The following is a 12,456-nucleotide window of genomic DNA, read 5'->3' as shown; positions in this document are numbered from 1 at the left end:
TTTAATTCCAATATTTATATTTTATTATTACACAGAAAATGCATGTCACTTTTGAATATCAATTGCACTATATGCAGATTCCAATTCCTTGGCAAATTTCCTCAGCAACCATTACTACGGTTGACACATAACAAAGAGCAAAATGGCTTTAGCATTAACAGAGCTTTGTATAATACCGAGAACACAATTTCATGCCAGTCTGTACAGCTCAAGCACTAGTAAAGTCGATCTGCTAGCTGACCAGCCACTACACAAAACCTGATCATAATCTATCAAGTCTTCCTGACCAGTCACAGCACATAATCTGATTGCCACCCTATTCACAAGAATAAAAAACAATAATTTTTATTATTGTAAATATTTCAGCCAGAAATTAATGGGTCATCATAAGCACATCAGCATAATCACAAGGTGAAGCTAGAACAAAGAACATCAACCTCTCTACTGGCCATGGTGGATGAAATAGTGAGACCAAATTGCACTTCTTATGTTATTCAAAAGGTGTTACAGAATCGTATCCAGATTTTGCCGGACATCATTAGACGTCATGGCATTGGGGTGTTAATAGATGTTTAATAGACAAACACATTAGACTCAGTATAATGTTTTAAATAATGGCTTCACACATGTAAGAGAAAACTAAACAGAACTTATTACCCCTATATATTTCACTGAAGAGACTGGAATGCCAATAAGGTGATTACAAAATCAAATGAGATTACAATTAAAGCTAAAACTAAAATTCAAATGATTTGAAATGCAAAAATTAACAAAATTTAGATAAATTACTGAATGACAGCATTATATTTTTAAAAGAATGTAAGGGAGCTCACCATTGCTATTTATATGGATGAGACTCCCAAATCTTTGTAATGGATAGGCAGTCATTCTGATTTAAGTTTAGGTAGTGTAGAAGTGATTCAGCACTCTCTTTAAATAACTGCTGAAATCTAAAAGGGCACTAATGTAAAAGGTGAGTAATGTGGGCATTACTCACCTTTTACTAATTTCTTTTACTGCCCACAATTACTTCTACACAGAGTAATTGTGGGCAGCATTCACTCCATGATTAGCAAGGCCACAAGGAGGAAGCGAGAGAGAGAGAGGCTATCTTTCATGGATAGTAACCAGATTTTGTTGATAGGGAAGAACGTAGGGACTAAACTAAATTATATCTTTGTCAAGATCTCTGCAGTCACCTCTCAGATGCCCGGGATGTATTGGATAGGGACTTGCTATAGAGGTTCAGAGTTCTTGCAGTCAGGTTTGTACGTGTAGAGGATGCATTGAGGTGAAGCCATTCTATAATATGATGCACTGGATGGTGTTCAATTCTTGTTGGAGAGCTTGGGAATTGGTGTGATAATGTGTTCTACTGAGCAAAAATTTTAGGATGCCTGCTTTTTGAGATGGATGATGGATTGAATCTTGTGTGTAGCAGCATGTAAAGATAAGTTTATGGATGTTGCAAGTATTCCAGATGGGATATAGGAAAAGAGGATGTCAAGGAAGGCTAATTTTCCTTCCTTTCTTTTTCCATGGTAAAGACGATGAGCAGGTGTAGGCTGGTGATTTTGGTTAAGAATGTTAGTAGAGGTGCTTTGAGTCTGGCCAGATGGCAAATACATCATCCACATAATGTACCTAAAGGAAGGTTTAGGTTGACTTGAAGACTCCTTATTGAACAGAATAGGGAATCTTTACGATGTTCTAGTAGAAACTGGCAAGTGCAGGGGCTTCCATAAGATCAAAGAGTTTGACTATGCCTGGAGGGAACTCTTTTGATAACAGTTGACCAGTGTTAGCCAGAGGTACACTGGTAAATAAGGAATGGATGGCAAAACTGACTAAGCGTGTGAACTGAAGGGTTAGGTTTTTTTATTTTTGTCAGAAATTCTGATGAATTTTCCATATAGGCTTGTGTGTGGTCTGTTGGTCTATATGGGAGATTAAAAGAAGAGCTAGGAACTTGGATGGATGACATATCTTCATGATATCGTGGACATCCCGAGGAATTAAATAGGATTAACATTCTTTTGTTCTAACTTCACCTTGTGATTATGCTGATGCACTGATAATGGCCCACTAAATATTTGCAATGATAAAAAATTCTTTATTCTTGTGAATACATGTATTTAATAATCTTTACTTTGTCACAAGTAAAGATTCTGGATCTACTAGATGTCTGGAGAATCTGAATAGTAGTGTTGTTTGTGTGGGAGGGGATTAGTATCAAGCCCATACTTGATATATAAATATAGAATAAATATATTTATTTTATAATAAATTATATATATTTATTTTAAATAAATAAAAGCTAAAATCAAAAGAAAAAATATTTTCGCATCCACTTCGACACACATGGTCTAAACAGAAATAGATATGTGCATCACTTTGACATCTAAGTTTTGACTTTTATTCCTAAGCAAATCTCAACCTGTGGCTACAACTGTCTGAACTACACTCTATATGATTCCTTCTACCACAAGGGTAGTTATTTTCACATGTGCAATCCAAGATTCCATGATAGAGAATGCCAAATCTAGAATATTCTATCTTGTCTGCTTGTCTGAATTCATTTATCGTTTTTTTTTTCTTCCTTTTTTTTTTAAATCTATGATGCTTGGCTTTCTGTAGACCAGCTAGCCAACTCACAGAATGAGATCATGTCCACTTTTCAAATTATACTGATAAAGCCTGAAGAAACATCCAAAAGAATTGAAGTATTTTCCAAAAGCAGAGGCAGAACAGAAATGATCTACCTACCTACATTACATAACTTCCCTAAATTCTTCTTTTCCAGTCAGATCTCAGTTTGCACACTCTTAGTCTTACTACTTACTCTGATCAAATTAATGAAATAATTTTTAATGGGATGAATGCTGGTTGATTGGGTTGTCTTCATTTACAGCCAAAGCAACCAAGGCTACAAAGACCAGCATATTTATGTTAATTGCATTGATTCTGGCTAGTTTGTTTTTTGGGATGAAAAACATGATTTACCAGGAGGGAAAACATTGTCACTTTGTATGAGACCAGAAAACTCATCTTCAGTTGAAATGTCCTTATAAAGTCCTTCACATCCTAGATCTTCCAAACCAAAGTGTTAATACTGACAGTTACTCTCTAGGATGAAGACCATTTCACACAAAATTCCTGTCCATTATGCAAGCTTTGGTTGTTCTACAAATGTGCCAAGGTAGCCTAAGTAAAAAAACTGCATATTACAAGTGGCTTGCAACAAAAATCGTAGCTTCACTTTCAGCCTAGAAAAAGCACGACCAAATATGACAACAGCTGAATGAAGAAAACTCACCTCATGTACAAATGAGGAGTTTTCCGTGTTATATTTGTTCATGTTTTTGCAAAGGACTAGAGACCTGCTGTATCTTGTCCCTTGCAAAGCTATTGGAGTGCAATTTCTTTCTTGGATATAATATATTTGCTCTTCAATTCTTCCACCTCTCTCACATGCATCCAGAATGGCAATGCTGAATCATCATCTGTTCTTCCAATTCCTATACAGATGATTTAGACAACTCATCTATTATAATAAAAAAAAGTCTGATGCATGCATTCTCTGGTCCTTCAGCAGAAAGACAAGATACCAAAAAAAAAAAAAGATACTAAGTGCAGACATCAAAAAATGTTTTCTGATTCTAAAGGACCCTCCCCATCCCCATGATGAAACTTGCATTTCAGAAATATACAATACGTTATCTCTGCTCTCTTTCATACTCAGCTAGCATTAATCAGCAAATGACTTCTTCACTAAGTAGGATCCCATCAATTAATCAGTACCAAACCAGGATGAATTCTGCTACCTAATTCAGAGTCCATCTCCTTGTCCACATCATTTAGTAGTCAGCTTTCTAACATTTGTAACCAGACAGTCAGTTTCCTTTCTTCAGAATTTCTTATAAAAGCAGAGGTGTTCCTGAACTCTATCCTTTTATAAAACATGCTCTCTCTCAGACCTCAAAGTTTAATCCACAGCAGTTTTGCTAAAATTAGTATGCTCTATTCTTCTTTGACAAAATCTCACAGTACCCATGCCATCCTCCAATGGGATAATGGTAACATACTACAATACTATAAAACAGTCACATATTCTCTTTCACAAAAAAGGCTCATCTTTTTTAATACATGGAGTTTCAGATAAAATCATACTGTTCTTCTTAGGTTGACACTGACCTCTAACCTTTCATGGTGGATACATTTCACATCCATAATCTAGTCAGTTTCCAAAAAAATTGGTTTTCCATTTGAAACCTGTACAACTGCTAATTCTATAAAATCCTAAATCCACCCAACCTTAGAATACTGTTCTCTCATCTGGGATAGAGGATCAAAAACTTCGCTAAAAATTCTTGTTACTACTGCTGCTGCCAGAATAGGACAATTTATCAGTGTCATCTCTCTCCCCCTACTCCTCTCTACCTTTATTTTTTCCTTTATGCTTTTTCAACAGCCACTAAATTAGCATTTGTCACTACTCTCCTTTCCTCTAGGCCTATAACAATGTGTTGGTAGCTGGACAATATCCATTAATCCAATTACAAACTCACTGAACATCTTCCTCCAACTCCATTCTTTGGAACAGCATTCCTCAATTTAATTTCCCAAGGACTGCAACTCTAGCTATTCAAAATATATCAACATGTTCTCTCTCTTCTCATATATGGTTCACCTCTGCAGGCCAGAGGTCATGCTAAGTATATTCAGATATTACTGCATAATGTAGCTGATTATTTGAAATCTAAAAAAAAAAAAAAAAAATGCCGATTTTAAATAAAGTTAAACCTTAATACAAAAGAAACAATTTACAGTTTACAACAAGAGGAAGAGTGCTGAAAGAAAGGACGAATAACATAAGTGATGTAAAGGCCATTCACCAAAGTTGACTCTTGAATCTGGTTATCATCCCAGATTCTATACATGATACTGCTGATACAACTAGTCACAATCATTGCAAATGATTGTGACTAGTTGTATTCACTCTGTTCACCTCAGAGTAAATTTTAAAAATGTCTGGACACTAATTGTACTGGAAAGTAATTCAAAGTAATTAGCTCATTCTATATTTTAAGTTTTTTTTTTTTTTGTATGTTCTCATTTTTAAAAGTTACAGCCAACAAAAGACTTAAAAGATATTACATGCTATACATACCGCAATTATGGGATATATACATGATAACTCTGATATAAGTTCCTTTTTTCGAAAATCTAAATGAGCTTTTGTTTTTAAAAGAATCTCCCTATATTGAAAATACTGCTGCTTCATATTTCCTAATTTCTCCTTTTCTTTCTTTAACTGTTCATACCTATTGGTCAAGTCAGCAGCTACAAAAAAAAAGTACAGAATAAAGAATTAGAATGTTCTCCTATAGGATATCAGAATATTCAATTCAGTATATTTATTATAGGCATGTATATCAATGATCAAATCTATGAATGATACAAAACAAACGATGATAAAGTTTTTCTATGAAAAGAGGGGAAAAACAAAGAAGCAGGAATGCTGTCCAATGTGTACGATTTTAGAACAAATTTCTGGAAAATGGAAAAAACTAAAAAAATTATCATAAAAGAATGAATATGATATGCTAATGATCAGAAAACCAAGTTTTCTAATCATACCATCAGTATACACTGCTTGGAAAGAAGTCAATGGACACCATGGTGTAAGGAACAAACAGTCATGGTGCCCGCCTTAATAAGATGTATGCCCTCCTTTCAATGCGATGATTACAGAAATCCTACAGGATATTGGAAAGTATGTTCTGTAGGATTGCTGTACTTTCCAAGCATACAATACTGATCAATAGAAATTTTGGACCAATCTTCCTGTAGGCATGTAATGAGGTCCTGGATTGTTGTGGTGTGGATGTCCCTTGACCTCATCCAAAACTCCACTTCATCCCAGAGATGTTCAATGGGGTCAAGATCAATGCTCTGTGAAGGCCATCAAGTGGGGTAATGTTCATGTTCACAAACCATGCAATTACAGCAGTAGTCTTATGACACAGTTCTACCAGATCTCTGACTAACAACCTAAACCTCTGTTTTAGAGTTGTGAATAGCTCCCATTCCATGCAACCAGGAATACATAAATACTTAGTCATAAAAACTTGAAATGTAGAAAAGCAGCTGGAGTTGATGATATTCAACCAAAAATGCATAAATATGGATAAATATGTTTTTAGTGTGTCTACACTGCATAATTCAGAAGGCCTGATCAGAGGGTCAAATTCTAGATTATTAGAGTAGATCTCTCATAGTGCCAATTTATAAAAAGGGAAATAAAAATGAATGCGAGAATTACAGAGGAATTTCTCTAAGTGTCCCTGGTAAGGTTTATGCAAGTATACTTGAGAAAAATTTAAGAAAAATTTTAGAAAGGAAGCTTGGAGAAGAGCAAGCTGGGTTCAGGCCAAATACATTGTCAGGATCATATTTTCACTTTAAAGCAAATAGTTGAGAAATCATAGGAATAAAAGAAGGATCTGTATTTAAGTTTTATAGATTTGAAAAAGGCATATGCAAGTATATGCCTTTTTCAAGGTGCCAAGAGAAATGCTGTTCAAAACACTTCAATTACATGGTGTAAATGAGATATTATATCAAGAAATACTCGCTCTACTTTAAGTTGTAAGTCAAACCTGATGCAAAATGGAGTGTAACACAAGGGTGTACATTATCTCCATTGTTATTCATCATCTATTCATCATTATGACAGAAAGTGGTATTAAACCTGATATCAAAATTGGAGATGTTAATCTCAGCTCTATTTTATACAGATGATATTACTTATAAATCTAGTATAAGTCTACAGGATTCCTTGATTAACTGCTGTAATAAATTTGGTATGAAAATCAGCAATAAAAAAAAACGAAAATAGACAGAAACATTGAAAACATCACCTGCATCCTGAATGGAGAACCTATTGAACAAGCAAAGCATTTCAGCTATTTAGCCACAACTTTTAGTGAAGATAGCAAATTGAATGTGGAAATAAACAGCAAAATTAGCAAAGCTAATATGGTAGAAATTCAACTGATTAAATTTATATGGAATAACAGAGAAATTAGTCAAAACACTAAACTAGTTGTATACAAGACATATCTAACACAGCTCTCAGATCCATAAGTAAAAAGTAGTTGGAACTTATGGATCTGAGAGCTGTGTTAGAAATAAAACACTTGATGGAAGACTGGAGACCACAGATACAAAAGTCTTGAGAAAGATTAAGGGAGTGAACAGGCATCAATGGCAATATCATATTAAAAATCATATTAGAAAAGAACTTGACATTGCTAGCATTCGGGTATGTGTGAGCAGAGTCATCTCAGGTGATATGAGCCACTTAATCAGAATGGTAGAGGAATAGGTTAGCTAAACAAGTATTTCTTTGCCATGATGGCAGAAAAAAGACCTAGTGGAACATTAAGATCTAGGTGGACTGATACAGAAAAAATGCCTTAGAAGAGAGAAATATATGATAATATTGGAATTGTAAGAGATTAATTTGGAGGAAAATTGATAGGAAGTTAGTAATGATCTTTTTCCATGTAGCACTACCATATCCTGGAAACTCCCAGAGGGTACATGTCAGGAATCTGATGATAATGATGAATCACATTTTGAGTGCAGACCTGTAATTAGAAACTCCTGTAGTTTCTAATTACAAGTGCTGGCTAAGATGACCTTGCTAATGCTTCTGCCTGGTATCTCCACTTGGGCCTGGCTCCCACTGAAGAGACCTCAATAAAGGTCGAAACTAGTCTGGGTAGTGGCCCTTCCCTTAATGCATAACATTATACATATCCGCAAGGAGATGTGTTTTGCATTATGGGAGATACTGAGATAGGAGTAATGTTAGCTTGCTCCACCTTTGCAACGAGTTGCCCGGTGTTGTACCACCTTACCCCAGTCCTGAAGATACTTTCAAGTGCAAACTTTGTAAATTTGCTCACACTTGGATAAAGGATTAAACTAAATTTATTATAGTCTAACCAAGTGAAAAATAAACTTTCAACATGTTTTCAGATTAGTCAGCATATTTTTACTCTATTATTGTGGTTTTTATACTGATTTTCTTGAAATTTACTGATGTTATTGCATATTTTTTTCTTACATATTTTAAAATAATGTTAAATGAAGAGTTTTTAAAATTGATGCCAAAAACCCCCCTCAGAACAATAAAGAACCCTCGAAGGACAACAATAACACAACACAAATGAGAACTTTTGTATTGATGACAAAGAAAAATTAACATACGAAATATCCAGATTAAGAGGAATTATTACAAATTCAATAAAGGAGTTATTGATTTTGAGGAAAAGAAAACAAGAGAAAAAGAGTAGAAAAAAATTTGCTTGGTGGCACAGTGCCTAATGGTCATGTGAAACAGTGTTCCATAGTAAACGTTTTAAATCAGTTATCTTATTTAAAAAATGTAGTATAGTAATTCCTGAAGTGTAGCCTGTAACGAGCTCCACCAGGTAATGTAATGCTTAGCTATATGAATGTAATTTTTTCACACTGCAAGTAGTGTGAAAAAATTGTCTATTCAACTTGGTGTTCGTCTCGGGCCGCCACTGGACTAGTATACAATGCGAGTACCTAGAACAAAGAATACGATTAACTGTAGCAATAAACTCTATTTGATGTAATGGCAGTCCACTGCAAAGTTGAAGACATACTTATTGACATTAAATCCTTTATGAAGTGCAAAATGAACATGTAAATATCGAACAATATTAATTATATGAAGAGCCAAAGGCTTCAATTCGGCGACATGAACTTATTTAAGTTAAGGGATATTATTTCTTAGGGATATTGTTTCTTAGCCGAATAAGAAACTCAAAGAGTTTCATGCTGAATATAGAAACTATATAAAGTTCAGCGATTCCACGTGTAAGCAAATACCTGGATAGTGCAGCACCTGATCCTTGAAGGTAGTGCAAGCTGAGGCAACTCATAGAAAGGGTGGAGCAAGCTCGATCACTATTCTTGATATTTACCCATAATGTGAACTTAACTCCTAGGAGCTGTATTATTGTTCAACATTATGAGAGAAGGTCACTACCCAGACCGGTTTCGACTTTTTTTGAGGTCTCATCAGTGAGTAGGTAGACCTAGTTAATACCAAGTTTGTAGCGAACAGAACTTACATCCCTTTTATGAGAATTGCCAAGGTGTCCTAATAAATTACTAATTATATGAAGAGCCAAAATTCTCATAAAAGGGATATAAGTTCTGTACGCTACAAACTTGGTATTAACTAGGTCTACCTACTCACTGATGAGACCTCAAAAAAGGTCGAAACCGGTCTGGGTAGTGACCTTCTCTCATAATGTTGAACAATAATACAGCTCCTAGGAGTTAAGTTCACATTATGGGTAAATATCAAGAATAGTGATCGGAACTTGCTCCACCCTTTCTATGAGTTGCCTCAGCTTGCACTACCTTCAAGGATCAGGTGTTGCACTATCCAGGTATTTGTTTATGCTTGGAATCGCCGAACTTTACATAGTTTCTATATTCGGCATAAAACTCTTTGAGTTTCTTATTCAGCTAAGAAGCAATATGGGATATAATATCCCTTAACTTAAATCAAACAATATGCTTTCCTTAATGGATATAAGGGTCTAAAATATATAGTTCCTAAAGCATATAAAGAATCAATACACAAACATTATACTTATTTAGCACCAAAAATATTCAATACATTATCTTTAATAATAAGAAATGAAACTAGCCCAAACAAAACTAGTGAAAGAATATTTTCCCACAGAAATGAGGAAGCTTTGTTCAAAATAATTGTATAAATGATTGGCTTTAGCATTTTTGTATTATAAAGATCCAGTTTCATGTGTAAAATGTAAATGTTATTTAACTACTTTGTTTTATTTTGTTCCAAAACCTAATTAAGGTTATGCAACTTTCTCTGTACATATTAGTATGTCTCCTGTGATTTTATTATAATATATATAATATATATTATATGGATGTATATATATGTATTTAATGCATTACATAACTTTTTGTAACTTTATGCATATCGTAACCTGGACAAGCTGTTGCACTTAGGTTACACATGATTATTCAAAATTTTGTACTATAATATGAAGTTTATAATAAAAAATATCTATCTTAACTAAGATGATGATTTATGGTTTTAATGGCACAAGGACAGCAAAGGTCATACTGCACCATATCAAAGGTTATCACAGTACACAAGGTAAAACAATCACAAACATCCATCCACAGAAGGATTTGAACCTATGAACTGTTGGTTGGAGAGTGGGTATGCTAACCACTCAGCCAACCACGCTGGTAAGAGGGTAAGAACCAAGAAAAAAAAAAAAAAAGAACAATAAGAGGCAGAAAAATTAGGAAATTCCTAAGTTATCAATGAATAATAATGACAATAATAATAACAAGGCAAGTCTAAATATAAGAAAAAATAATATGGTATGGAGATTTCACAATTAAATTTGTGCTTGATGATAGAGTCACTACATCAGCTTTTTTGGGAACTAAATCAGAGAATGTGACAAAGGCAATAGAGAAAGAGAAACGAAAACAAATGGTAGTGCTTGTCGAAACTAATGATTTAAGAAGTGGTAAATATAGTATGACAGTGGAGATGAAAGAGAGAAAGAAAGAAAAGGGAAAACATGAAAGTGTTTAGTTTATTATTGAGATATGACAGTAACAGTATAGCTTGGGTGTGCAGATGTAATAATGACAGGAAGGTCAATGAGCATGGTTATGAATCTGCTGAAGAGCTGAACTGCATTTTTGGTTTAGGTATTTTGATCATATCTGGAGAGTGAAAAGAGAAAGTTGCCTGAAGCTACTTCAGGTGCAGACTGTTTGCTTACACTTGGATAAAGGATTAAACCAAGAATATAATTTCTTGGCATCTTTAATTTATAGTATAACCAAGTGGAAAAAGTTTCAGCATCTATCTCTAATCCAGAGTATTTTAGTGATAAGGTATGACATCTTATCAGCACGGAAAATGTTGCATAATTTGGAGAATTTGGGTTTGGATTATAAAATGTTAGAGTGGATAAGAGGATGACTGACTGACAGATATCCAAAAGAAGTATGTGGGGGATGTGAGTTTGCATGATTTAAGGTAACCGGTAATGTACTGCAAGGATCAGTCAGTCTGTGGTCCACTGTTATTCAGCCAGTACATTAATGACAGTGGAAAGGATTTGAAAGGCGACATACAGCTGTTTGCTGATGATGCAAAGATAGGCAGAGTAATCAGGAATGGCTGATATGCAGTACTTGCAGAATTATTTGAATAGGCTGGAATTGTGGGCATTGGAAAATGGCTGTCAGTTCAATGTTAGTAAAGTCATGCACTTCAGTAAGATTAGATATCCAATCTCATATTGGTGGAATTATGTTAGAAAAAATTGATCAGACTAGGGATCGTAGAGTTTTCCAAGAAGGCATCCTTGGAAGTTGAGAATGAATGCTGTCAAAAAAGGGGGAAAGATCTATATTTTTAATGGATTGCCTTTGGATGTTGTGTGTGTAAGCGTGAATGAATTCAAGTAGATAGGAAGTTGAAGTTTGAGGGTTATATAGCAAAGATTGCAAATACAACTCAAAGGATAACTGCAATGCTGAAATGAACTTTGACATGTAAAGATAAGGATACGATTCTGATACAGTTGAGAGAGTGCAAAGGAAAATGTTAAAGATGATATCGGGATTATGGAATACTGACAGATTGAGAATTTGCACACTGAGACTAGCAAACAGGAGAAAAAGTAGTAATAAGACAGACTTACAAACCTCTGAAAGAGTTATACAGAATTTCAGTAGATGGAGTTTTTCACTTTGAGTTTGGGGAAAGGACAAGAAGGCATCCTTGGAAGTTGAGAATGAATGCTGTCAAAAAAAGGGGGCGAGATCTATATTTTTAATGGATTGCCTTTGGATGTTGTGTGTGTAAGCAGTGTGAATGAATTCAAGAACAAGTATGACAGCTGGTTAGGGTAGTATGTGGCCTCCCTCTATAAGTCTCTGACTCCTGGAGGTCTCTCTTAATAATAATATATTTTACATGCAACATTCTGTAATGCATATTCAAAATTTTTATTGAATCATATTGTAATTTTCTGTAATTGGTAATCAATTGATTAACTCAACTTATTCCCCCCAATATGTTGGGCAGCAAATCACAACCATTTGTTATATAATCAGCATACTCCATTAGTAATGAACAGTATCAGTGACAATAGGATGTCACATTAAGTATGCTATATTACTCACACTGCTGCTGATTTCCACTATAACAATTTAAAATACTGTACATCATAAAAATGAACATCACAAATGCAAATTTGTGATGTTCTTATGCTAAAACTAAATTACCAGACAGTATGTGAAATTACTTGTTTAAGTAAAATAAACTTGAGAATC

The 12,456-nt window shown here is 34.5% G+C and overlaps 1 protein-coding gene across 4 annotated transcripts in view; it reads right to left on the bottom strand.

Moving 5' to 3' along the window:
• Uvrag (UV-resistance associated gene) overlaps positions 1 to 12,456 on the bottom strand; it is a 247,078-nt gene that overhangs the window by 61,902 nt on the left and 172,720 nt on the right. For all 4 annotated transcript variants that reach the window (XM_090413519.1, XM_090413518.1, XM_090413517.1 and 1 more), the window contains one exon: positions 5,171 to 5,343. In XM_090413519.1, coding sequence (XP_090269645.1) covers positions 5,171 to 5,343 — 173 coding nt within the window. The remainder of the gene's footprint in view (positions 1 to 5,170; positions 5,344 to 12,456) is intronic.

This window comes from Typopeltis vanoorti, chromosome 24, assembly GCF_054136105.1.
Source record: "Typopeltis vanoorti isolate ZY-2024b chromosome 24, IOZ_Tvanoo_1.0, whole genome shotgun sequence".
NCBI classification, from domain to species: domain Eukaryota; kingdom Metazoa; phylum Arthropoda; class Arachnida; order Uropygi; family Thelyphonidae; genus Typopeltis; species Typopeltis vanoorti.
This window is presented reverse-complemented; position numbering and strand designations above follow the sequence as displayed.